Source organism: Sus scrofa, chromosome 8 (assembly GCF_054392235.1).
Source record: "Sus scrofa isolate SSC_HxYL_T2T_F1_AM1 chromosome 8, Sscrofa_HxYL_maternal_Yorkshire_Landrace_v2.0, whole genome shotgun sequence".
NCBI classification, from domain to species: domain Eukaryota; kingdom Metazoa; phylum Chordata; class Mammalia; order Artiodactyla; family Suidae; genus Sus; species Sus scrofa.
In genome coordinates, this window is record NC_139390.1 from 52,961,257 (window position 1) to 52,985,583 (window position 24,327).

Sequence of the window (24,327 nt, forward strand, 5' to 3'; positions counted from 1 at the left end):
GCTTTGTGAACTCCAGCAAGCTTACAGCGCCTAGAAACACTTAAGCAACTTATCCCAAGTGCTGTTTTGATAAGGGGATAAAAGGGTCAAAGAGGACCAGACTCTAATATCCCATACCCCATGGAGGTATAACTGGTTCTGACTCACTTGATTAGGATATAAAACTTTTTTGTGCTTAATTTATACCTTTTAAACATCTGGCTTTTCATACTCTTATTTTCCAAAGCTGTTGTAAAAGTCAGTGTACAGTTGTGTCAAACATTTTTGTTTTATCTTTTTCATTAATTGATACTGGATTTTAATTAATACTTTATCACAGTAGCCAATATTTCACAGCATTGTTCCATTTTTTGCTCTACCTGCCTCTTTTGTTCCATCAGTAAGGATGGTCATGAGTATCTTTGTTTTTGGTTTTTTTTTTTTTTTTGTCTTTTCAGGGCCGTACCCACGGCACATGTTGGTTCCCAGGCTAGGGGTCTAATCAGAGCTGTTGCTGCTGGCCTATGCCAGAGCCACAGCAATGCCAGATCTAAGTTGTGTCTGCAACCTACACTATAGCTAATGGCAACACCAGATCCTTAACTCACTGAGCAAGGCCAGAGATTGAACCCACAACCTCATGGTTCCTAGTCGGATTCATTTCCTCTGCGCCACAATGGGAACTCCTATGATAAACTTTCTAATCTTGGAAAGGCACTATTGTATATCTGGTTTTTACTAAAAATGGCTTCAAACTTTATTGGACTTTAGTAAGCATATATTGGTTATAGTTTATTTTTTAAATTTTTTTACATTTTTAATAATATTTCTTAATGTTAAATAATCCGTGCATTCCTCAGATAAAACTCTACTTTGCCAAAGTGAATTATATGCTCAAAAAAATTATACTTTTCATCGAGAAAATATTTAAAAATCTAGCATGGTTTTTAGGGGATTGATAGTTAGAATTTGCCAGGTACCTTTGTGGTTTAAAAGGACAAGGTTTATTTTGTGGATAGGTTTATTTTATCTCACAGATTCTGTGCTGGAATATATTATTTAATAGTGTTCTTTTTTAATAATCTTAAACGAAGTTCTTTATACTTGCAAAATTTACTTTTCATTAGCATTATAATCGTGCTTTGAAATTTTGTATTGCTTTGGATGTTCTCGCTGACTGTCAGTTATTTGTTGTTTCTTTTTTTTTTTTTTCTTTTTTAGAGCTGCACCCAAAGCATGTGGAGGTTCCCAGGCTAGGGGTCAAATTGGAGCTGTTGCTGCTGGCCACAGCCACAGCAACATCAGATCCGAGCTGAGTCTGTGACCTACACCACAGCTCATGGCAACACTGGATCCTTAAGACACTGAGAAAGGCCAGGGATCAAACCTGTGTCCTCATGGATTCTGGTCAGATTAGTTTCCGCTGAGCCACAATGGGAATGCCAGTCTCTTGAGATAATAAATAGGGAAACTATAAATATAATAGAAAACATTTCATAATAGATATAAATTATTTTCTTTCCCAGAGATTCCAGACATCTTAAATGCAAGTAATCTGAAGATTTTCAGGTGAGTGTCCCTTTTATTGTTCTTTCAAACTGTGTGTAAAGTACATGAGACCCAGTCTCTTCCTCCAGCTGCCGACTTGATGGCCCAGAGTCCCACCCGCACTGTTTGCAGCTCCTGCTTCTGGAGAAGATGGTTAGCGGGAAATGGTACCAAGGGAGGCACTGGATCTGAAGAGTGGGTTGGCCCAGTGGTCTCTCTAGTGGTACCTGTGACCAGAGAGAGCAGTCAGTAGATTTCAGGTTCTTTGTCTTTAGGAAATAATTTTTATTAATCACTTTGGTCTTAGCTAGATTGTGTTGATCAGTCTGAAATTTTCTTGAAATTAGATGGATTTTAATCCATATTATTTGAAACCATTAAGCTTATTTTATATATTTATATATCTGAATTTATAGAAAATATATAATATATTAGCTCTAATAGAATTTGTTGATCATATTAAGAAATAGTTCACTTTTTAGCCCATGTACTTGTATTTATCATGTAAATGCATGGAACTTAAGAGTCTTTTTATACTTTAAATTTTTTTTGCTTGTATTAATCAGAGACACAAATGTTCTCTTTGTTCCTAAAACAGTGTATATCCTACCTCTCCAAAGAAAGCCAGAACTGAGAAGTTGTTAGCGTAGACTGTTGTTATCGCTGGTTATAGTTCACGTCTCAAAATGGGCTTCACATTGTTCCTTCAGTAACTGAACTCAAGATTGTCACAGAAGTGTGACATTGAAAAAGTAAAAGTTTTCTGTTACAACCATAAACACTTTGATAACTGGGGCTTAGCTGTGCTTCCATTGTGTGTGTAAAAGACTGTCCAGGATGGCAGAGTTCCTGCCTCTGAGCCCCGGGGTACCCTGTGTCCTGGTGAAGGGAGTGTGTGGTGAGGGAGAAGGAACAGAGCAGGCCTCCTTGTAGCCTCTGCCGGGTGTTTCCGGTATCGTGCTGGAGATGTCGAGTCAGTGGAGGTCTGTGCAGTAGCTTGGCGAGGAAATGCAGTCAGTGTGGGCAAGGCAAACCTTGGCCGTGTGACATGTCTCCTCCTCATGCATTGGGGTCTGCTGTAAACTCAGAAAATTTTCATCTCTGAGGTTTGAATACTGCCTTTATTGCTTCCCTCCTTCCCCCACACCACCCCCCATGCTCTCTTTTGTCTAGGGAATGGGATTTTGATCTGAAGAAGTTGCCAAATATTAAAATGAGGAAGATTTGTGCTAATGATGCACTGCCTAAGAAGTGCAAGCGGAGAACGGATCCAGCCATAGACAGAGACTTGGGGGAGCTGGAACTGAAAGATGAGTCCAGTGACAGTGACACGGACCAGGAGATGACCGCAGTGGAGTGATTGTCCTTCCTTAAGCTGCAGATGATTGGAGAACCTCATGTTACACTTGAATCGATTATGGAAAATAGTTGTCTAGATACAAGAATTCCTTATTAACTCATTCTCTTAAATGACAAGAATCCGTTTGCAGTTTCAAAAACAGTATTACGATTTTTACTTAAAAATGAGCATTGCTTTTCTTATACATTAGGATGTTGGACTAGGTAGGAGTGATCTCTCTGAATCTCTGAGCTGAATGAACAGTATGAATGAGGACAAACGTGTTGTACTTTTCCCCTAACATTTGCTTGGAATAACCTAATCTCACACTTAGGGCCGTGGCAGCAGCTACTGAAGGTTACTGTGGATACCTCTTGAGCAGTGGTGATGGCAGAATTGCCTTTTAGTAGTGAGGTTTCATTATTCTTCCTCTTACATTAATCTGTTTTCTTTCCTTGTGAAGGGGAATATGTGATATAGAATTTATATACACATATGGGTTGTACATTGCTTTTATTTATTGCCTTTGAGCCAGAGTTAGTTAAATGGTTAAAAACAAAATCAAACAGGAGTCCTTGTTATGTAGAGCTCCTGTGCTTAAACTGTTATCTTGATAAAGGGGATAAATGGTTTCAGGTTAGCTCTTTTGATTTCTATATTATTTTTTACTTTCTCATTGTGAAAAATGATAGGTTGTTTTTTGTGGAAACAGCAAGATTATAGAAAAGTAGTTATTTCAGTTGTGTTATTTTTTTCTTCTAAAAGATAAATTAAATTGACATATAGCTCAGTATTTCCAGTATCATGAAAAAACATGAATGTGCAGAATGTTCCTCACAGAACTTGAGAAATGCAAGTATCTTTTAGTCTTTTTATAAAGAATGCAATGGAAGTGTATTTGAGTATTTTCAAGGAAAAAAAAGTTTTATGAGGTAACTGAGTATCACTAAGCCTTACTAACAGTTTTTTACTTTAGAAAATTAAAAATAAAACATTTCTATAATTTCACTTTGTAAGTTGTCTAATTATTTAGTTTTCAGTAATTTACTGATTGATTGATTTGGCTACAGTAAGCCATGAAAAAGTGTGGTTTTATGATTATGTAGTTGGTTCCTGTCTCTTCAATCATCGGAAAAGTCCTTTTTGGGGGAAAGGATTCAGTTTTATTTTCAAAACTGCTATAAAAACTGAGACATAAATTATGGTAAAGAGAATAAGAATTGGTCTGATATTTAAAAAAGCATTGGTGTTAGATGATTAACTTGTGAAAATGGCAGATCATTTTTCCTCTCAGACATTTGTTTCTAGCTTTCCCTGTGCTATCAAAGCAAAAAATGGAGCAAGCTATACTGCTTGGAACTAGAACAGGTAAATATTTGTTGAATGAATGAATTTAGGGCCATAATTGTCATGTTACTCCTGGCTCGACCAAAGTAGCCTAAGAGATAATTTGTCTTGAGAGTAATGCTCTTAAATGACCCCCTAGTCATCTGTAGAATGTGTTCTTTTGCAGTGATGCTTATCAGGCCCCTTTTCTGTCGGTAGTGCACCATGTTTTGTTCAGTCCATGGCCATGGAGCAGAGTGAAAGTGACCTTTTGTTGACACTTGTGTGTACACTAGTGGGTGGCAAATAGTAAAAGGGCAAATAGTAGATGCTTTAGACATTGCAGGCCAAGTGCAGTCCTGTTGCATTTGTGTGTGTGCGTGCGTGCGTGCGTGTGTGTGTGTGTGTGTGTGTGTGTGTAAGTAAAAGAGACCACCCTTTAAAAATACAAAAGCCATCTTGGCCTTCCCCACTAGACTACAGGCTAGATTTGGCCTGCTGGGCCTGGTTTGCCAACCCTGGTCTGCACCTAGGGACTAGGGATACCTTTCTGAGCTCAGCTCTGTAACTCCTGTGTCTGTGGTCGCTGTCCCTAATGTCTGGTCACCTCCTTGCCTTGCTGACATAGATCTCCCTGTAGGTCTCTTCACCTCAAGGAGATGTTTCTACTCCTAGGGTCCTTGTGCTTCAGGGGCAGGAGGTTGAATGGGTGTCCCCTTGGCTCAGTGCCACTTCCAGATCATATCTCCGTAATCCTTTGAAGCTATCGTTGTCCCCATTTCCTTACTTCCTATTGCAAATACTACAGTCCATTCACTTCTGTTTCAGCCATTTTTGTGATTCCTTCAGTCTTGTGGATGATAGATCTCACTCTGTGACCTTGAGACCTCCCAGCCTTTCTCTAACCCATCAGGGCCCTCAGTGCTCACACCAGGATCTCCTGTGACTTGGGCATTCCTTGTCCCTTGTCCCCCCAACCCCCTCAACCCTGCTGAAGCTCTGCATTGGCTCCTGTCTTCAGCTTGGATTCAGAGCTCCTAGCTGCCACCTTGTGTGTGCTTTCAGTTCACCTTTCAAAACTAAACCAGCCAAGGTTGAGTGTTGCAACAGGTTAATGATCTGGCTTGTCGCTGTGGAGGCTCAGGTTCCAGTGCAGTGGGTTAAGGATGCAGTATTGCTGCAGCTGCTGCATAAGTTGGATTCTGTTCCTGGCTTGGGGACATACATATATGCCTTGGATGTGGCCAAAAAAGTGGAAAAAAAAAAATAAACGAAGCAAGCTCATTTACTGTCTGTCTCCTTCGAACCTGCTGGCTCAGCCCAGCTGGAGAATAACAGATAGTCTGTTTCCCCCCTCCGTCTGCAGGTCTCCAGGGGATTCTCAGAACTGCTGAGGATGTCCACTGTCCCTAAAAAACTCGCTTTCCAACTTTGAGATAATTATTTTACAACTTTCCAGTGGACTTTAGTACTTGTCTCCTCAGCACTAGGTTGTTGACTTTTTATACATCACTGAGAAAATGGAAACTATTGTTTACTTTTTAATTTGATAGATGTGGTAGCTTTTGTCCTTCAAAGGCAAATACTCATATTCTGAATCCCACTCCGTGTTAGCTTCTCAGACACCTTGATTCTCCCCAAGTTCTTTACCTGATTTCTGAAGCCAGAGGAGCCTGTGCCTCATCCTTGATTCTTCCCCTGCTCTTTTCCACCCTAGCGCCCCCCCCCTCACCCCCATCTCATTCAGTTAGTATTTTTGCTTCAGTTTTTGAGATGGAGACTGGGCAGCCCCTGCCAGGCCCTGCCAGGCCCTCTCTCCCAAATCAGGCTTGTACTACGTGCAGTCACTTCTGACTGACCTCATGCCACCGTTCTTGTCCTTTAAATCCACTCTTGAGAGTTGCTTGTGAAATTTTTAGTTTTTTTTTTTAAGTTTTATTTAAGTTGGTTGTGTTTATATAATTGGTTTACAAGGTTGTGATCATTTCTGTTGTACAACAGCAATTCAATTATACATGTACACACATCCTGAATTTTTAAAAATGTACACTAAAATGTGCTACTTCTTTGTCCAATATTTTTGTAATATGTCATCACATTTTTTAATGGTTTATTTGATGGGGCGTAGTTTTACTTCTGACCACTTTTTTTTTTAAGGTGTTATTTTTTTTAAAAGAAGTTGTAGATTCACATCCAAGTGGAGCAGAGATGGAGCTCTCCTGACACCCCACAGCACAGCCTCCCCCGTTACTGACATGCCCCCCACAAGCAGCACATTTGCTGCTGTTGGTAAACCTGCACTGTTGTCCTATGGGCGTGGAATGAAATCATGGTGGCACCAAGGCCAGAGAAGCCCGGGAGGATCTGATTCCTGACTGCTCCTTCAACCTCAGTGTGCCTCCCCGGGCCCTTGGCTGGCTTCCTTTCAGACACACTGGCCTTCCATCCCTTCCAGAGTGGCCAGGTGTCCCATCTGAGCTGGCACCCCAATCACCTGTATGTCCACTGACCCAGGCTCGGGAGCAGCTGACCTGAGCTTCAGCAGAGTTATGTGCAGTCCTTGTGCAGAACCACACGGGCTCTTATCCTCCGGGAGGACCAGTGAGATGGTCCCTGTACTCCAGTTTTAGATGAGGTGGGAGACCTTCCACCTCTGCCTGGAGAGCTGCTCAGTTGGCATCTTGGGGTCGACTCCCGGCCCCAGGCACCCACCCTTGGTTGTGGTGCTGTCTCATGGCTCCTTTCCATTTTCCCTCAGACAAGACACTCTGGGAGTTGGGCCTCCACTGCTCTTTCTTCTGCCATCTCTCAGTAAGTGATGGACTGTCTTCCTTAGTGCTGATTCTTGCTGGGCGTTTCTTGTCTAGCACTTTGCTGCCCTCCTTGCCATCTCCCTGAGTTAAGAGTCTGCCCCACCCCTTATCGCCTTGGTCTCTGTGCAGCTTCCACTTTGAGGTCATTAGTGAGTGCAGAGAGGCTGCTTCCTGTTGTAGGCGTTTCGTAATTCAGGAGGTGGGACAAGACCACAGATCTGGGCAGAATGAGCTCACACAGAGTCAGGAAAGGCCTGTAGGCACCCTGACTTCACGCTTAGGAGCTGGGGCTCTGGAGTGGGGGTGTTTTCTTTACTAATCACTAGACCTCTTAGATTAGAAACAAATTTCCAAAGTCTTTCTTGTGGAGTTCCCATTGTGGTGCAGTGGAAACGAATCTGACTGGTACTCATGAGGATTCGGGTTCGATCCCTGGCTTTGCTCAGTGGGTTAAGGATCCGGCATTGCGGTGAGCTGTGGTGTAGGTCATAGAAAGGCTTGGATCTGGCCAGCAACTGTAGCTCTGATCTGACCCTAGCCTGGGAACTTCCATATGCAGTGGGTATGGCCCTAAAAAGAAAAAAAAAAAAACAAAAAAAAACCCAAAAAACCTACAAAGACAAAGAACCGCAAAGTCTTAGTATTTTATTATCTCTGGGTAGAAAAATGCTGTTATAGTCTTTCATCTAGCTAAGCCTTATTTATGAGAAAATCCTCTAGATTACATTATGATTTTTCATAAAGTTTTTTTTTGTTTGTTTTTTTAAACTGGGGTTTGGAACTGTATAGATTATTTGCAATGGTTTTCCCTTGTTTACTGCACTTATTTACTCCTTTCTAAAATGTCACGAGTTAATAATCAGCCCGTGTTGGCCTTTAAATAATTATATGTTAGACCTTACTTAAAAACCCAGACCATTGTAAACAATCTTAGGAACCCAAGGCCGTTTGTTGCAGATACAAATCTGCAGAATCCAGGTAAGTTAGGCAAAAAGTATAGAAACCACAACAACGGTTTGGGTCACCTGTTTAATATACAAAGTCTTTTCACAGAGAATTATTTTCTTTTCCTTAACTTGTCTTAGTACACATTATTCACAAAACAGGAAATTGTTAATGCCAGAGAATTAGGTAAAACCAAAAAAAGTACAAATGTTCAATCCCCAAAATTGTACACAGTTAAAATAATGCTTCCTTGTTTGCTTTAATGCATTTCAGTTGGGCTTTCTTCAGATGTGGAGGAAACACTGCAGCCCAAAATAACAGTACTTCCTTTCAACTGTATTGATATGTAAAATAGCACCTTTGGGCTGACTTAAGGAAAGATAATTGGTTTTCATTTTTCTTAACCAGAGTGTCAGTCCTACACAGTTACCCTAGAGCAACTACAGTGATGATTGTGATAAATTTTAAGAGTTCCACTTTGTTCTAGAATGTACACTGGCCTAGCGAGGAAAGGTAGCTGTGTCAGGCAGATGGGACAGCCCCCCACCTCACTCTTTGACAGTTAGAATACTTAGTGATGTCATTGCTCTAATGAGCCACTTTTGCAGCCAAAAGATAAATCTTTTAGGGCTACCAAGGACCTCTGCAAAAAGGGTAGGTGGAACTCTGGCCTTCTCTCTGGGGCTGTAATCACGTGTAACAGCACTCACAGTAAGGTCTAACCCCAGGGATTCTGGAAGACTCCTTTGTTTTCCCCATTGCTATATATCCCTGGTCAATGGGAACATTTTTGTTTTGATTTTGACATTTTTGTTTTGTTCATGTTTGTATTAAAAGCTTAATTGCCTTTTGTGTATCACTTAAAGTACTGAATTTCATTTCTTTACAGTTTGATCTTACACAATAAAAGTAAAGGTTCTTTGAAAAGTTAACAGCATACATGTCTTGATAATTTCATGATTATAAAAGCCAAGGTTTTAGTAGAATTGGAATTTTATTCTTCAGTTTAAGTCCTTTGTTTCAGTTCCATTTTATTTCATACATAAACAGGTAAACATGCTTCAAAAAATTGCCACTCTGGAAAGTGATTTTTCTTTTTGATGGGCATATCCAGTCCACAAAAGTGTTGCCACAAAGCCAAACCCGTCCATTGAAGGGGCAAATGTGCCATTGCTACTCAATATAAAAGAGGATAATCAACATTAAGTTTTCAGTGCACACAGCTATTTCAGATTGTTTGAACCATAAACAGGGAAAACTTGAAAGATTTCAATTCAGGAGTTCAGGGTTTTAAAAAGTCAGAATAGCAGAAAAATGTTGACTTTTAAACCGGGTAGGGAGCTATATTATCATCTCATTTCAAGAGAGTCAAAGCCTATTCAAGTTAATTTTGAGAATTTAGATAAGGTTTTAAAACACTATGCCATCTTTCATCATTAACGCATTAATGCTTATCTTTACTTTTCATTCTAGAATTTTCTTAGTGTTTGTTGTACCCCTTAATAAATGAGGCCTGTTTTAGCCAGTTGCTGCAAAATGAGCTTGCTAAAAGGTTTATATAAAGTTTAATTTTTTTTTTCGGTGTAATTCAGGTAAATAATCCTTTTCCTTCCAGAGCAAACAAAAGAGAAATCAACAATTTCTTTGTTTGCTGGTGAATAGATTTGTTCCCTCAGGAGTATTTGTAAATCACTGTTGCCATAGCTAAACCTCAGGGAAAATGGATTAGTAAAATGCTTGGGAAAATTATCAGAGAAAATGAATCACGGTTAGTTCTCTGGCTGAGGTGCCATAAGGCTTTGCTGTCCGTGAGTGTATTAAACTTTGAAAGTGGAAATTTAAGAGGTTAATACAAAGTTCAGTTTGTTTAAGGTCCGTTATGTTATTTTTATCACATGCCACGTCCTTATTTGTGCAAAAGTTTTGGTCCAGTTTAGTTGCCTCAGCTTTGCTTTTCTTGCACCTTCATTCCATACTCCCACAGTTAGTTGTGAGAAAGATGGGCTTTAAACCTTTTGTTTCCTGCCTCCTGAACACCTTGGCGTCCGGCATGTACACTCAGGAACACACACACACCCAAAGTTGGCGCTGTTGACCTCTTTATTTCTGGAAACAGGGACAGTTTGGACTCAGTGCCAGCCACTAGTGACGTAACATCTTTCTCCTCCATAAAGGTGACTTTCTCCTTCCTTTTTCCTGGAATAACCTGCGAGGACACGCGCGCGCCGACCATTACAAAGTGCATCACTGTGGTTTGTACACTGAGGGGCTCATGCTGTGGTCCTGTGTCTTCCTGTTTGCCTTTCCACAGTAATAAACAGGATAGGTAGCAAAAACATCACCTCGATTACGTAAGACATCTCTGACAGGCCACTCTATTTATAACCGTTAATCTAGCTCACTGCAGTATCTTTCACGATCTGGCTTTACATGAATATGCAAAGAATACGGTAATCGGCTGAACTGTCAAACCTGAGCAACTCAATGTATTACTTGTCACAGAACCCGTTGAATATTTTTGCTTCCCAGCTGAGCAAAGGAAATACTGCCAGCTTTTTAAGATACTGTCTAAATGCTTGGTCATAACTACTCATGTACATGTCAAGTTGACACCTCATATGGGTTTAAAAGAAGAAAAAAGTACATTTGACTTAAATAACAAAAAATATTTAATTCTTATTTTCCCCTATCATAAGTGCTTCGTAGTAGCAAACAAATTCATTTCAGAACTTTGCCACAGTCAGGCTGCTTGTGTCAGCCTTTCTGTTTTTTTCCCCTTTAGAAAAATGGTAATTTCATCTAACTCTTCAACCACGATATTTAATTTGATTGAGTGCTTTGTAAAATAACATCTATGATACTTTGAATAAAAGAATGAATTAAGCTGCTGTTTTGAAATATTCAACTTTTAAATGAAGCAGAGGCTCTGTCCCTGATTTGGGGCTGTGCTATCCAACACGGTTAATTCCAACTGAGATACACTGTAGGGATAAAACATACTGGGTTTTGGAAAGCTGGTTCATATATATATAAAAGATAGAAGATATCTCAATAATTTGTTATATTGATGACATTGAAATTATAACTTGGGTATATACTGTTAAATATGGTATCAAAATTCATTTGACATCTTTTTCTAACGGGCTACTAAGAAATTTTTAATTGCATACGTGGCCCACATTTGTGACTTACATTTTATTTCTGTTGGACAACGCTGTTTGAGGGTGACCAGGTAGAGCACAGGATTTCCATGGGTATTTAACAGAGCTAATTAAACTCAAAAATCTCTGAAAATCTACCCTTTATGATTTAAACAGAATTCCAAGTCTTAATATCTTCAAATGTGCATTGCATCTATTTTAAAAAACATGCATCTCTCAAAACAACTGGACTCCACTATAGCCATAAAAACCTGTTGGCTGACAAATATAAATATCAAAATAGGCATTTGCCAGCTTTGCTTCTGATGTGCCTTGGGGAGAATGCAGACAATTTCAAGCATAAAACCAAGTATGAATTTCCAGATGAGCTAGTTAACATTATGAGGCCCTAGAAGAAATACACGTTGCAATGGGAGTCTGTGTTCTTGAATTTTCCCTGCTACTGTGAAGACACGGATCTGTCCATCTGTCCTCATTGCCTAAAAGTGTCCCTTCTCCACAGGTTCTCAATTGTCTCAGATCATTCTCCAGCAAACCTTCCCCATTTCCTCTTCACACTGAGACTCTGCTTCCTGGGATCCCTGGTCCTGCGGTGTTTCTCCTCCTTTCCTTTTTGAGCAAAGTTAAGACAGACGAGTCAAAGAGGCAAGAAGATGAGGAGGGCACTAACATTGCTTCTGGCAGGTATAGTGGCTGGGGGCCAGGCTGCACTCCACTGACCAGGCTCCAGGCTGGCCCATCACACGGGGATGACCTCAGGGGGCCCACCCTCTGCAGGGGGCAGTGCACCAGTGGCCGTCTGGGCTGCAGGCACTGCCCCTGCGGCCTTGGCGTCCGAGCTCGCCTGGCACGGGCAGCTCCTGTCCGGCCTCTTGGCGGTGTCTGGGCAGTTTTGCACAAAGATCACACGATTGTAGGCCTTGAGCCTGCGCCAGAGCTGGACGTAGACTTTGCACTGAACATACATGAAGACCAGGCCCCCTGTGAAGCCAATGGCCACCACCACCAGCTTGGTCCAAAACGGCCACTCAAGGACACCTTGGAAACAGAAGAGAGACCATTATCCTAAGTTGTCATCCATGAATCTCAGGTCATTTTTTCCTATGGTTCCTTCAAAAGACCACACCTGCCTGCTGGCTTCATAGGTAAGGAATCTCTCATAATAGCTGGTAAGATTTATAACCTGAGTTGCTTATTTGCCTTAAAATTCTCGAGGTGTTGTTAAAATAGCACACAGGGAGAAGTTCTCTGACCTGCCTCTGCAGGGACATTCCCCTTTGTACTTACCATGACTACCAGGTGCTACATCAACACTTTGACACTTACTTCACATTTATTCCTTACAGCTGAATCTTTAAGGAAGGCTAATGCACATACTGAGGGAAAGAAGCAGACTTAAAAAAATACTTTTGGGAACTCCCTGGTGGCCTGGTGGTTAAGGATCCAGTGTTGTCACTGCTGTGGCACAGATTTGATTCCTGGCCAGGGAACCTCCATGTTCCATGGGAGCAGCCAAAAAATAAAATGATGAAACTAAAATAAAACAATATAAAATAAAACAAAACTCTTTTAGGAAGGTAAAGTAATAGTGTACCCATGTATGGGGTTGTAACACTACAAGGCCTCCTGCCTACCTTCATTACCTTTAAAATTTAAGGAAAAAAAAAAAAAAAGAAGAAGCTGGGACATCTCACCAGAGTGAGAAAGGATTCCTGATTCCAGACCCACATAAGACCTAGGATCTTAGTCATCACCCATTTTATCCATCTTATATTTTGTTACTGAGAACCATCCCTTTTTTTTTTTTTTCTTCCCTTTTTAGGGCTGCACCTTCAGCCAGGGGAAGTTCCCAGGCTAGGGGTCCAATCTCAGCTGCAGCTGCCGGCCTACACCATAGCTCATGGCAACGCTTAATGGATCCTTAATCCACTGAGGCCAGGGATCAAACCCACATCCTCATGGATATTAGTCAGGTTCTTAACATGATAAGCCACAACAGGAACTCCACCATCCCTTTCTTAGACATCAATATTTTCTCTTAATCTCCGTCACCATAACTAGAAATGGACTTTCTTTCACAGCTTTTATTCATTTAAATTTTTATTATTTTTTTCTTTTTATGGCCACACCTGCAGCATATGGAAGTTCCCAGGCTAGGGGTCAAATCAGAGCTGCTGCTGCCAGACTACAGCACAGCCATAGCAGTGCTAGATCCAAGCTGCATCTGTGACCTACATCACAGCTTATAGCAATGCCGAATCCTTGAGACCAGGGATTAAACCTGTATCCTCACAGAGACTGTCGAGTTCTTAACCTGCTGAGCCACAACAGGAACTCTCCACAAACAGCTTTTAAAAGCATCACAGGAGAGCTGCTTTGTAAGCACGCAGCGTTTAGGCAGTCATAATCATGAACATTCAACGTGAGGTCCAGGGCCCACCTCTCCGGACATCAGGGTGGAGAGCAGAGCCTGGGGGTGGCCTGTGTTCATGTGAGAGGCTCTCAAGGAAGGAAATGGCTGTGAAGAGACTGCTGTGCAGGGGCAACTGTGCTTTTGCTTTGCTTGTATTCACTTCTGAGGGAATCGTGGTAAGAGATGTCCTGCTTACATTTTGTGAGAGTGATCTTCACTTTATGTTTCTGGAAGCAAAATAAACCCTATGCTCTGTCTGCTTCCTATTGAAGGACTTGCCAGCTCCTGTCCTGTCTGTTCTGAGTGGGGGTTCTCTTCTGGGCATGGCTGTGTCCCCATCACTGGGAAGAGTCAGATGCTGGCTGTCATGCCCAATGTTGGGTGGGGGCTGTGATGCTGCTTGGCCAATGTCCTACAGCATGAGGGACAGGCTTCTGGCTAGGAGTCACCCAGTCCAAGTGGTCTGAGTGCCAGGATTAAGAAGTCTGTGGTCAGTCACTTCAGCTCCTTCATTGGGTCATTTGCAGAAAAGGTTCAGTAGACAAATTTGACACCTGAGAGTTCTCTCAGTCTAGAGGGATTTTTGCTCTCAGCAACTGAACTGAGCAGTAGTTTCTCCTTGTTTGGAGAGGTCTCATCCACAGGCAGGCTGGAGATGGGTGCTTTGCCACGCATCCTTAGGGAAACCTCCATGAATCACATGGGTCTCATGAATCACATGGGTCTCGTGTTGTGGTAGCTGAACTGCACCATTGACGGCTCCCTGGAGAGACTCACTTCCTGAGCCTTCGCTGGGACACCTCCTCTGTTGGCGTTTCTCATCTTTACTTTTGCATGTCCCTGTCCCACATGACCTGCCTCCAGTGCTGTCCCCTTGGAAACAAACCTCTTCACCCCTCCAGCTTCACATTATTTCCTATTCGGGTGGCATGGATCTGCTCCTTAATGAAGTCACTGCCATTCTGCAGCTGGGACCTTGACAGGCACAGACTTTGGGTCTGGTTGGTCTGTTCCTTGCTCGGCAGACATCTCAAGGGTAAATGAAAGCTTTCCTAGCCTAACTCCCACACTGTGCCTCCATCTGTTCCATAGAGCCAAAATTCACAACCTCTCTTCACTTGTAAGTGAAGTGCCCCCCGCGCCCAGTCCAGTTCACTGGAGAAGCTGAAGACGTCCCTCTTACTCCACTTCTCCTTCCAGAAGTAGTGACCAGGACCTGTGACTCCCCTGAGGGCCTGGGCTGAGAGTAACTGGGGCCGTTGCCTCCACCAGTTCTTAGAGACTTGGAGCCTGTGCTTTGTTTCACAAGGTGTCCCTGAACCCATTTCTTCTGCTTGGGTTGCTCTTCCTTTATGTACTTTTGGACTGTCCAAGCCTCCATGGTTCCCTGAAGCCAAGTTCAGAGTGCAGAGAACCCCTCCTCCACCCAAAACCAGTTGAGCACAAAGCCCCTGCCCAGACAACCACCTTCTTTCAGACACAGCCTCACCTTCCTCTTTGCCTTGGACTCAGTAGGCAGAGCTTTGTTTTCTTTAGAAATTATTATTGAGCAGTCGTCAGATTTTACATTGGAAAACTCACCAGAAGGATGTCTTGGGAGGAGATGCCAAAATGGGGCTAAATGGGTGTTTCCAGGGTGTTCTCCCTGTGAGATGCATTTGTTTTCTTTGACTAACCCAGTATGTTGTCTTCAAACTCACATTGACCAGTTGTGCTAACCCAGTAAGGTGAGGTGACAAAGGAAGCCCAGGACATGCTCCCAGTGGGTCCTCACATGGGTATGTCTGAAGCTGGAGGCTGAACTTGGGAAGGCCAAGGGCATATGGCTGCCCCTACTTGTCATTTCAGAAGAGGAATTTGGAAAACCCAACTTCAGGCAATTCAACCGTCTTTTCTCCGAAGCCCAAGAATCTCTCTCTGCTGCTGCCTCTGTTATTGGGAAATTCCTTCAGGAGTTCCTGGAGGATTGGGGGTAAGTTCCATGCTCCCTACCCCCTAAGTATTGATGGGAGATGGAGACGAGGCTCGGAAACCCTGGGCCAGAATGGCAGGAACAGATGTCAACCATCATGTTCTAAGGCACTGGGACCCTCCTAACAGATACGTTGAGTTGATTCATTGATTTGCTCTCCGTGTTGTGATGCCAGTCCCTGAAGGGTGGTCAATGAAGCCTCAAGCCGACTCAGTGTAGAGTCGTTAAAACACTCCTTCCAAGCCTCCTATTTGTAACTGCATGTGTGTGATGCAGCAACCTCCTTGCCACCCGAAGCAACTGGCATGCTAGTAGGTCTTCCAAGAAAGGCTTCTTCAGGGTCTGCAGGTTTGGCCTGTGATGAGGTATTGAAGGGCTCACAAGCCAGAGTTAGATCTGAGTGAGAATGCTAGTTTCCATCTGCCTGAACGTCTTGTGCCTCCAGAAGCACAGAAATCGGGGCACAAGCCGTGAAGATATGTTCAGAGAGTGAATAAAAGCACTTTGGAAAAAGAAAAGCAGCTGGACTCTCCACTTCCTCACAGGGTTTTAGGAGTCTGCATATAGGTGAGATCTTTCTAGCCAGCTGGGGAGGGAAACTAGGAAGTGCAGGTAGAAGTCACTGTGTTCATAGGGCTGGGCTTCAGTGAGAAGGTAAACATGAATGAAAGTGTAAAATCTGCGATTTTAAATTACATAAAAAGTCTCCTAGGAGTTCCCATTGTGGTGCAGTGGAAATGAATCTGCTTAGTATCATGAGGACTCAGGTTCGATCCCTGGCCTTGCTCAGCGTTTCGGACATCCAGCGTTACCATGAGCTGTGGTGTAGGTTACAGACACAGCTTGGATCTGGCGTCGCTGTAGCTGTGGTGTAGGCTGGCAGCTACAGCTTTGATTCAACCCCTAGCCTGGAAACTTCCATATGCCAAAGGTGCAGCCCTTAAAAAGCAAAAAAAAAAAAAAGTCTCCCAGACCTTCTTCATGGCAGCCTCCACCCCCTCAGGAACATGAGACTAGAATTATTCATTAACAGGACCTGCACCAACCAGCAATCACTTCCTCGGCTGTCACTCCCAGAAACCCCTCTTTCCCTAGCTCAGAAATACCCACACCCTAAATGATTCAGACCTGTATTCAATTTCTTTGAGGATCAAACCTCATTGGAATTTCCCTTAACATGGCTAACAGCTTCTCAGGGGCTATTTCTTTCAAGAAAGAAAGGGTTTTGCACAGGATAATAGCCCATTTTCACATATTTGTCACCTTTTCCTTAACTAATCTTAACAGTACTATTCAGGGTTAGCAAACACGGATGATACATGTTCAGTATTTGTATTAACACAATGTTTCCATTTAGCTGATGCAAGGTCAAGTTCATGAGATTTTCAAAAAATGAATCATGGAAACTTTGGAGGGTATTCAGCCCAACTTATTCAACAAGTGAGAAAAGTGAGCTTCAGAGTGATTCATTATTTGATTCTAGACAACAAACCTGAGACCAAGGCATTATGGACATTGGGCCTCCTGACCACCAGCCCCAGTAGGTTCCTGCCACTTTGGGGATTGTTAACAATGAGAGCACATACAAATATGTGAAAAAGGAATGTTTAAACAACAGTGCTGAAAGGGAAAACACAAGATGCATTTCAGGGAAATGATCTTTAAAAAGTTCTCTAAGCCAACAGGAGCTCCTCAGCCCTGGATGTGCTTAGAGGCTTGAGAAGGAATCCGACATGAGCAAAATCAGTTTGCTCTGTTAGTCCCTTGTTCACATGCATGCAGACTGTCTTGGGGCAGCCTTCACACCTGCATCTGCAGGGTCTTTAATAGACGGCATGAGTTCTTTCATTTTCTCAGTGTGTATTTTTGCGGATTTCTTGCCAGCACACAGATATGACCCTGAAGCATTCTTCTAGAATGTGTAAAGATAAGGCAAGAGGAGAAACTGTGCCCTCCAATTAGAGTTGGCAACATGGGTAATCTCGGGTGCATGTGTTTGTTTTGTTTTTTGTCATCATAGGAAATAGAAAGAGTGGGATCTGGAGCACGGCGCACAGTTAATCTAAAAGGACTCTCTCCTTAGTGTCCTTATTGCAGCTCAGAAGATGTTGCTGTTTTATATTCAACCTCCACTCTGGTTAAAGAAGGGCAATTTGTTCCTCCTCAAATGTTTCTGATGGTTTTCAAGATGGATTTAAAATATTTTGACTTTTAACTTCTGCAGTTATTTTCCCCCAAAACTTTAAAAGTTAATTCAGGATCAGCTCTCAGTTGCAGCACCAAAGGAGGATTAAATACTGACAACCCACACAAATGCCCACACTCCCCAAAAGTGCACACTTCAGGGAGTCAGGCATTAAATACAAGTTGAACATAAGTAGAGAGAGACTTTTCCAAAAAACCTTTTACAACAGCCACCATGGTCCCATTTGAAATGACCCAAGTCAGGAGCTGTCCCATTGGCAGGTGACTTTGCAAGAAAAGCCACAGCACTGCTTCCTGATAAAGATCTTACTTCTTATTCAAAAGCGCTGAAGACCAAAGATGAAGGTTTCCCATTTTCACTTGCTTTTAAGAAACTAAAAATATTTTTTTAAAGTATAATCGTAGAAAGTCGACTGTATATACTGTGTGTGTACACATACACATATAGTATGTATATTTATAGAGAGATACAGATACAGATATTAAGAAGATGGGCTTTGATTATCATTCAAACTTTCCTGTTGGGAAATATGACTGAGGACCCTGAGGGACTATCCGTTGGAACCTAGAATCCTGCATCCACCCAGAAGTGAGAAAGGAAAAAGTACTTTGAAGAAAAATTCTAAAAGAAAAGAAAAAAGTGGAAAAGCTTGTATATGAGGCATTCATCTTCACTGCGTATTCCCCCTGTATTGACTGCCTTGCTGGGTCCCTGGATGTGCTGGTGACCGAGAGGACATGGCCAGCTGCCCTGAGCTCAGTCTAACAATTAAATGAGCAATATATATAATAAAGTGTTGAAAGTCTCCAGAGGTAGAGCTACCTGACTGTAAGGGGCAGTTAAATCTTTGGGGATAAAACCCAGGCCTTGTAGTGGTGTGGAAACTGTACAGGTAGTTCCGTGGCAATGGAAGTGGAGTGGGGGTGGGGCAGTAGGTGTGGATATGAGGGGATGGGGTGTTCGCAGCAGTTAGAGGGTATCAGCCACCCACGTGTTGCTGGACTCCACCCTTAGAATTGTGGATTCCGAGGTCTAGGGTGGGGGGAGGCCAGGAATTGCACATCTAACACGTGGCCAGGTGGTGCTGCTGCTGTAGGCCTGGGACTACATTTTGAGCACCATTGAGATGGTAACCATTGTTCTAGTTCAGGAAGCTGAACTGGGTTTCCAGGAGGGAGTGATGTTTCAGATAAAATGAGCATGCTGAGTGGGACTGGGGGTGTGTGTGTTAACACGTGAGTGTGTGAGCGAGGGTGCTGGGTGGACTGAGGAGCTGGGAGGAGATGCTTCATGGAGAGAGAGGCTGAGCAGGGTATGGAGGCAGATCTGGAGTTAAACAAATGTCCAGAATAGTTGGCTATGGCCAGGTTGTGGGATCAGCCTGGTCCTACTACAGAGTCTGGATGTATTTTAAGAGTCATGAATAAAAAGGGGAGTTCCCATTGTGTCGCAGTGGTTAATGAATCTAACTAGGAACCACGAGGTTGCGGGTTCGATCCCTGGCCTTGCTCAGTGGGTTAAGGATCCAGTGTTGCCATGAGCTATGGTGTAGGTCGCAGATGCGGCTTGGATCCCGAGTTGCTGTGGCTCTGGCGTAGGCTGGCAGCTACAGCTCTGATTAGACCCCTAGCCTTGGAATCTCCATATGCCATGAGTGCAGCCCTAGAAAAGACAAAACAAACAAACAAACAAATAAAAGAGTCGTGAATAAAAAGGGATAGAATGTGGTCAGGTTTGTGTTTTGGGAATTTTCTCTGATTCCATTTATGGATACTGGTTGGATGTGGGCAAGACTGGAGAAGTCCTTGTTGAGGGGCAGGTGCAGCCTCTGAGGAAAACAGATGATGGTGGCAGTGGGGAGGGAGGGAGATGAGCCAGTTCCAGAGGCGAATCGGGTGGACTAAGTAAATAGGGACCTGGTACTTCATGTAAGGTAGAGGTGAGGGTGAGGGAGAGACCAGGAAGGAAAGCTGGGTTCGATTTGGTTACTGGGGGTTACCTATGCCTTTCCCACAGGTGTCACAATGGGAAGTAGTGATAGGTTATGGGTTTGGACGCTGAGTTTGGAAGTTCAGAAGATGGCTAGATGTATGAATGGAGTGAGGTAGGAGCTAGAGATAAATTGGGTTGGGGAGAATGTTACCAACACAGAAATGACTTCTGAAGACAGAAGGCTATCCAGGAGGACGAGAGAGGAGATGGAAAGAGGTTCTGGAGAGACTCTGGTGGCTGAGGCTGACACAGTCATGTTCTCCATTTAGGAATAATACTGCTTTTCACTCACAGGTATCAGAAGTGGGATGAGCAAAGGGTTAAGAGAGGCTCTGAGCTGTCGGCACATGAAGATATGAGATGCCTCCCCTGTTCTATGTGGGAAGGGTGCCCTCATCTCCTTTTCCTCCCCTGTGCTGCAGGAGGGCAGAGGGCCCTGCAGGCTGGGATGTCCAGCCTAGCAGGGTGGCTAGCAGGGGAGGCCAAGGCCTCTCTGGAACATTAAACCGGACAGGGAGATGGAGTTTGGCTTCAGGTCTGTTCTGGGCTGTGGGGAAATACTGGGTCTAAGGTTGTAGGCTGGGGTGGTAAGGTGGGCAAGGTGGTGGAACCACTCTTTGTTCCTGCAGACACATGCAATTTCGATATTTGGGGCATACTTTCTAACAGCCTGGGTTAGTACCTGTAACTACAGGGACATGGGCTTAAAAAATTAAAAATGTTTCTTCCCTGAAGGAACTTAGTATGAATGTGATAGACACTTTAAAATCTAGCACCGTGGGAATCCCTATTGTAGCTTAGTGGCAATGAATCTGACTGGCATCCATGAGGATGTAGGTTCAATCCCTGGCCTCGCTCAGTGGATTAAGGATCTGGTGTTGCCATTGCTGTGAGCTGTGATATAGTTCACAGATGCAGCCCAGATCTGGCGTTGGTGTGGCTGTGGTGTGGGCCAGCAACTATAGCTCTGATTTGACCCCTAATCTGGGAACCTCCATATGCTGTGGGTGGGGCCCTAAAAAGATGAATAAAATAAAATCCAGCATCTTGGGAACAATGCATAATGTAGTTATAAACAATGTAGTTTGGTATAAACTGCATATAAATGAGTTAATATGGATGCAAAAAATACCCACTACCCCACCCCCAATTTTTCTGTCCATGGTACTTTCATTCCTTTTCAGAAGAGGACAGAGGGGGCTACACACCCCAGCTACATAAGCTACATGCCCTGGATGTGAGTGGGGGGAGATGTCTGGAGTCTTGGTCCATTAGAGGCCAGCCCCATTATGCTGAGAACCACCACCCATGGCAGGAGAGGGGGGAGCCCTCTCGCCCACGTTTTATGAATCTGGACAAAGAAACAGAAGAAAACAGCATCTCCTTTAAAATTCTTTTCCTGCTTCCTTCTTTCCCTTGCTGCCTTCTCATCTTTTCCTTTCTTTCATTTTCTTTTTTTAATGGAAGCACAAGCTTACAGTGTTATTATCTGAACAATGTTTCTCTCCAAATTCACCACTAGTTTCATGTATAATATTTATCTTTTCCCCAGGGGCACTAGGGGAGACTCCCCACTGTTTTCCTTGCTATGACTTAGGCTCAAGCTGAAACTGGTAGAACTTGATGAGAAACAGGGCTGGGTACTCTTGGAAGTGAAGATAAACAAGTTAGTTTCGCCTCTGGTTTGAATCCATCTAAAATGTCAGAATATGCCACAATGGTTTGAAAACTTTCTTTGCAGCCTTGACACTGCACTTCACTTAGCATGTTGGAAAGGTCAGACAGTAGTGTTGACCCACTCTGTGAAATTACAGTGTGCTGGGAGTTCCTGTTGTGGCACAGTGGTAACGAACCTGACTATGTCCATGAGGTTCAATCCCTAGCCTGGATCAGTGGGTTAAGGATCCTGCATTGCCAAGCTATGATATAGGTTGAAGATGTGTTTTTGGATCCCGAGTTGCTGTGGCTGTGGTACAGGCAAGCAGCTGCTGCTCTGATTGAACCCTTAGCCTGGGAACTTCCATATGCCTTGGGTGCAGCTCTTAAAAAAAAAAAAAAAGACAAAAAAAGAAATTACAGAGAGCTAAGTGAATAAACTATAACAAGTCCCTGCTAACTGCTATCTTATTCATGTTTTAAAAGAAACTGGGACTAGGATGAATTGCATCCAGTGAGAATTTTTATAGCTGTTTTTTCACCTCAATCAGCTCCTGAAAACCAGAAATGTGTCCTATCTGTATATTTCACCCCACTACATTCTACTTGATAAATCTTGTCTCCAAGCTTGGGTCCCCATATGCTCCATGCTTTACAACCAGAGTGTTAATCAATGACATAATTGGAGGGTTCAGATAGCGGCCAGGGCTGGGTTTTGCTTGTGCATCCTACCTGCACTGGGAAATAGCTTGTCTGCCCATCTTGGGGTATCATCCTAGGACCCACGAGAAGAGGGAGGGGACACACTCTTACCGTTATCATTGCCTTGCTTGATTTCCTCCGCTGTCCTGTCTATCAACACGTACAAAGACCAAACCACACAGGTGATGGCGATGACGTGGAAGGTGACAGAGCAGAATATTTTCCTTCTTTCGCTGGTGGTCATCTGCAGTTTCTCCCACTGAAATCACAAGTGAATCACACAAAACTGAAATTCCAAATAGGAAATTCTGCTCCCCATTCATATCTCAGACATAGGTGATGGCTGGCAGGAAAACGTGAAATATTTGCAATTTTAGATGACACTATAATATTTAAATAAGTCTCCCTGTTTGGAAAGATCTGAAATCAAACTGTGGAGTCATACACAACTGAGATATATATTACAACAAAAACAAAAATATTCCCCCATTCTCCAAATGAATTAAATTGGTCCTTTCTGGTTTGCTAGCATATAAATTCCTGGTCTGTAACAGGAAGGGGACAGTTTTAATACTGTGCGGCTTTTGGAAAATGCTTCTGCTCAGGTTTCTGCAGTCACTTCTCTGTGGACCCAGGGTAGAAGTGGTGACAGGTAATCTCTTCCAGGAGTCTGACATAACCCAGAACCCCCGAATGGTGTTGCATTCTTGAGTGTGCAAGTTATAACAAGCATTTAGGTGACTGAATGATGTCTGTGGGAGAAAGTCAACATTTGTTCACATATCTCCTAGAGGACAGGTCCTCTGGGCGATGGGAGAAAACCAGCTGAAGTCCCAAAGAGCAGTTGTACTTTTCTGCTGCCACCACTATTAACAACCTCTGTCCCTGAGTTATGTTCCTCGAGAAGCTGAAGTCTGTTCTCTCAGTCTGTGGGATGGGGGGGGGGCACAGTTTTTATAGTGGGAACTCTAGGATTACATGGGGAGATGTGTCCGTTATTTACTTGGAAGAAACAGACTCTCAAACACAATTTAAATGCCTTGACAGCTAGAGTATCACTTCCTTCTGGTGTTAGGATTTGGTCTTTTTTTTTTGCATATTTTTATATGAAAATCAAATCACTACAGTCTTATTAGATCATGGATTATTTCAGCAGTCTGTGATTCTTTACATTCTTTTTAAAAATTCTTGAAATAGAGTTGATTTACAATGTTGTATGTTAGTTTGGGGTGTACAGTGAAGTGATACAGTTACACACACACACACACACACACACTTTTTTGGATTCTTTTCCACTATAGATTATTACAGCATATCGAATATAATTCTCTGTGCTATACAGTAGGTCTCTGTTGTTTATTTTATATAGTAGTGTGTATCTGTTAATCACAAACTCCTAATTTATCCCTTCCCTTTCTCTTTCTGTAAGCTTAAGTTTGTCTTCTATGTCTGTGAGTCTGTTTGCTCTTGCTAAAGCAAACTCCTTAGAGCCTCAGAAGAACCCTGTCCTTCCCTATCCCACACCACATGTATGATTCCATGTATAACTAATTGGACAGAAGAGAGCACATGTCATGCTCCATAAAGTCCTGGCTCTGCCACTCATGTGCCGGGGAAATAGAGCCCTGTCCGTCTGAGCCATCACTTCCTGGGACTCTGCTCCTCGCAATTCCTGACGGAATCAAATAGAAACTTCCTAAGTTCCCTTCCTGTTTGGCCATGAAGGTCCTGTAATTTCCTTTGTAAGAGAGCACGATATTTAATGTCTGATCATGACTCTCCAGAAAGTGTCTTAAACATTTTAGAGATATAAACACCATTCGTTCCTCTCCTTTTACCGGCCCGTCAGTCATCACAGAGTTTTCCTTATAGGGTCCGTTAGAGTCAATTAACCATTCATACCTCATCTTATACTTTCGTTTTCATCAAACTGTGTCTTATATATTATTCTAAGTAAATAACGGAGAGATCTTAGTAATGTGGCTGGGGGCGGGGACCAGATGTGTCAGTCTGGAATCCATTATAATTAATCAGTACTGAATGGAGAAGATTTCAGGATGTGGATCTGGGCTTCTACCAAAGCTTCATGGAGTTTTCTTCTCAGCACAGTAAGGATCTGGCCTTGTCACTGCTGTGGCTCAGGTGATTTCTGTGATGAGGGTTTGCTCCCTGGCCTGGGAATTTCCGCATGCTGCAGGCACAGCCAAAAACCAGAGCAAACCAAAACAAAACATCCCTTCACCTCATTTGTGTGAGGGATTGATTTTTAAAATTT

General features: G+C 42.9%; 2 protein-coding genes across 51 annotated transcripts in view; one reads left to right on the top strand and one right to left on the bottom strand.

The window, feature by feature from the left end:
* Window positions 1-3,874, top strand: part of TMA16 (translation machinery associated 16 homolog) — a 28,113-nt gene extending 24,239 nt beyond the window's left edge. The window contains exons 6-7 of the mRNA XM_003129012.5: window positions 1,506-1,548; window positions 2,701-3,874. Of these exons, the coding sequence (XP_003129060.1) occupies window positions 1,506-1,548; window positions 2,701-2,887 (230 nt within the window). The 3' untranslated portion in view covers window positions 2,888-3,874. The remainder of the gene's footprint in view (window positions 1-1,505; window positions 1,549-2,700) is intronic.
* Window positions 3,875-8,020: 4,146 nt separating this feature from the next.
* MARCHF1 (membrane associated ring-CH-type finger 1) overlaps window positions 8,021-24,327 on the bottom strand; it is an 836,078-nt gene continuing 819,771 nt past the window's right edge. For all 50 annotated transcript variants that reach the window (XM_084972222.1, XM_084972248.1, XM_084972203.1 and 47 more), the window contains 2 exons: window positions 22,164-22,311; window positions 8,021-12,149 (listed from right to left, as the gene is read on the bottom strand). In XM_084972222.1, the coding sequence (XP_084828348.1) occupies window positions 11,851-12,149; window positions 22,164-22,311 (447 nt within the window). In that variant the 3' untranslated portion in view covers window positions 8,021-11,850. The remainder of the gene's footprint in view (window positions 12,150-22,163; window positions 22,312-24,327) is intronic.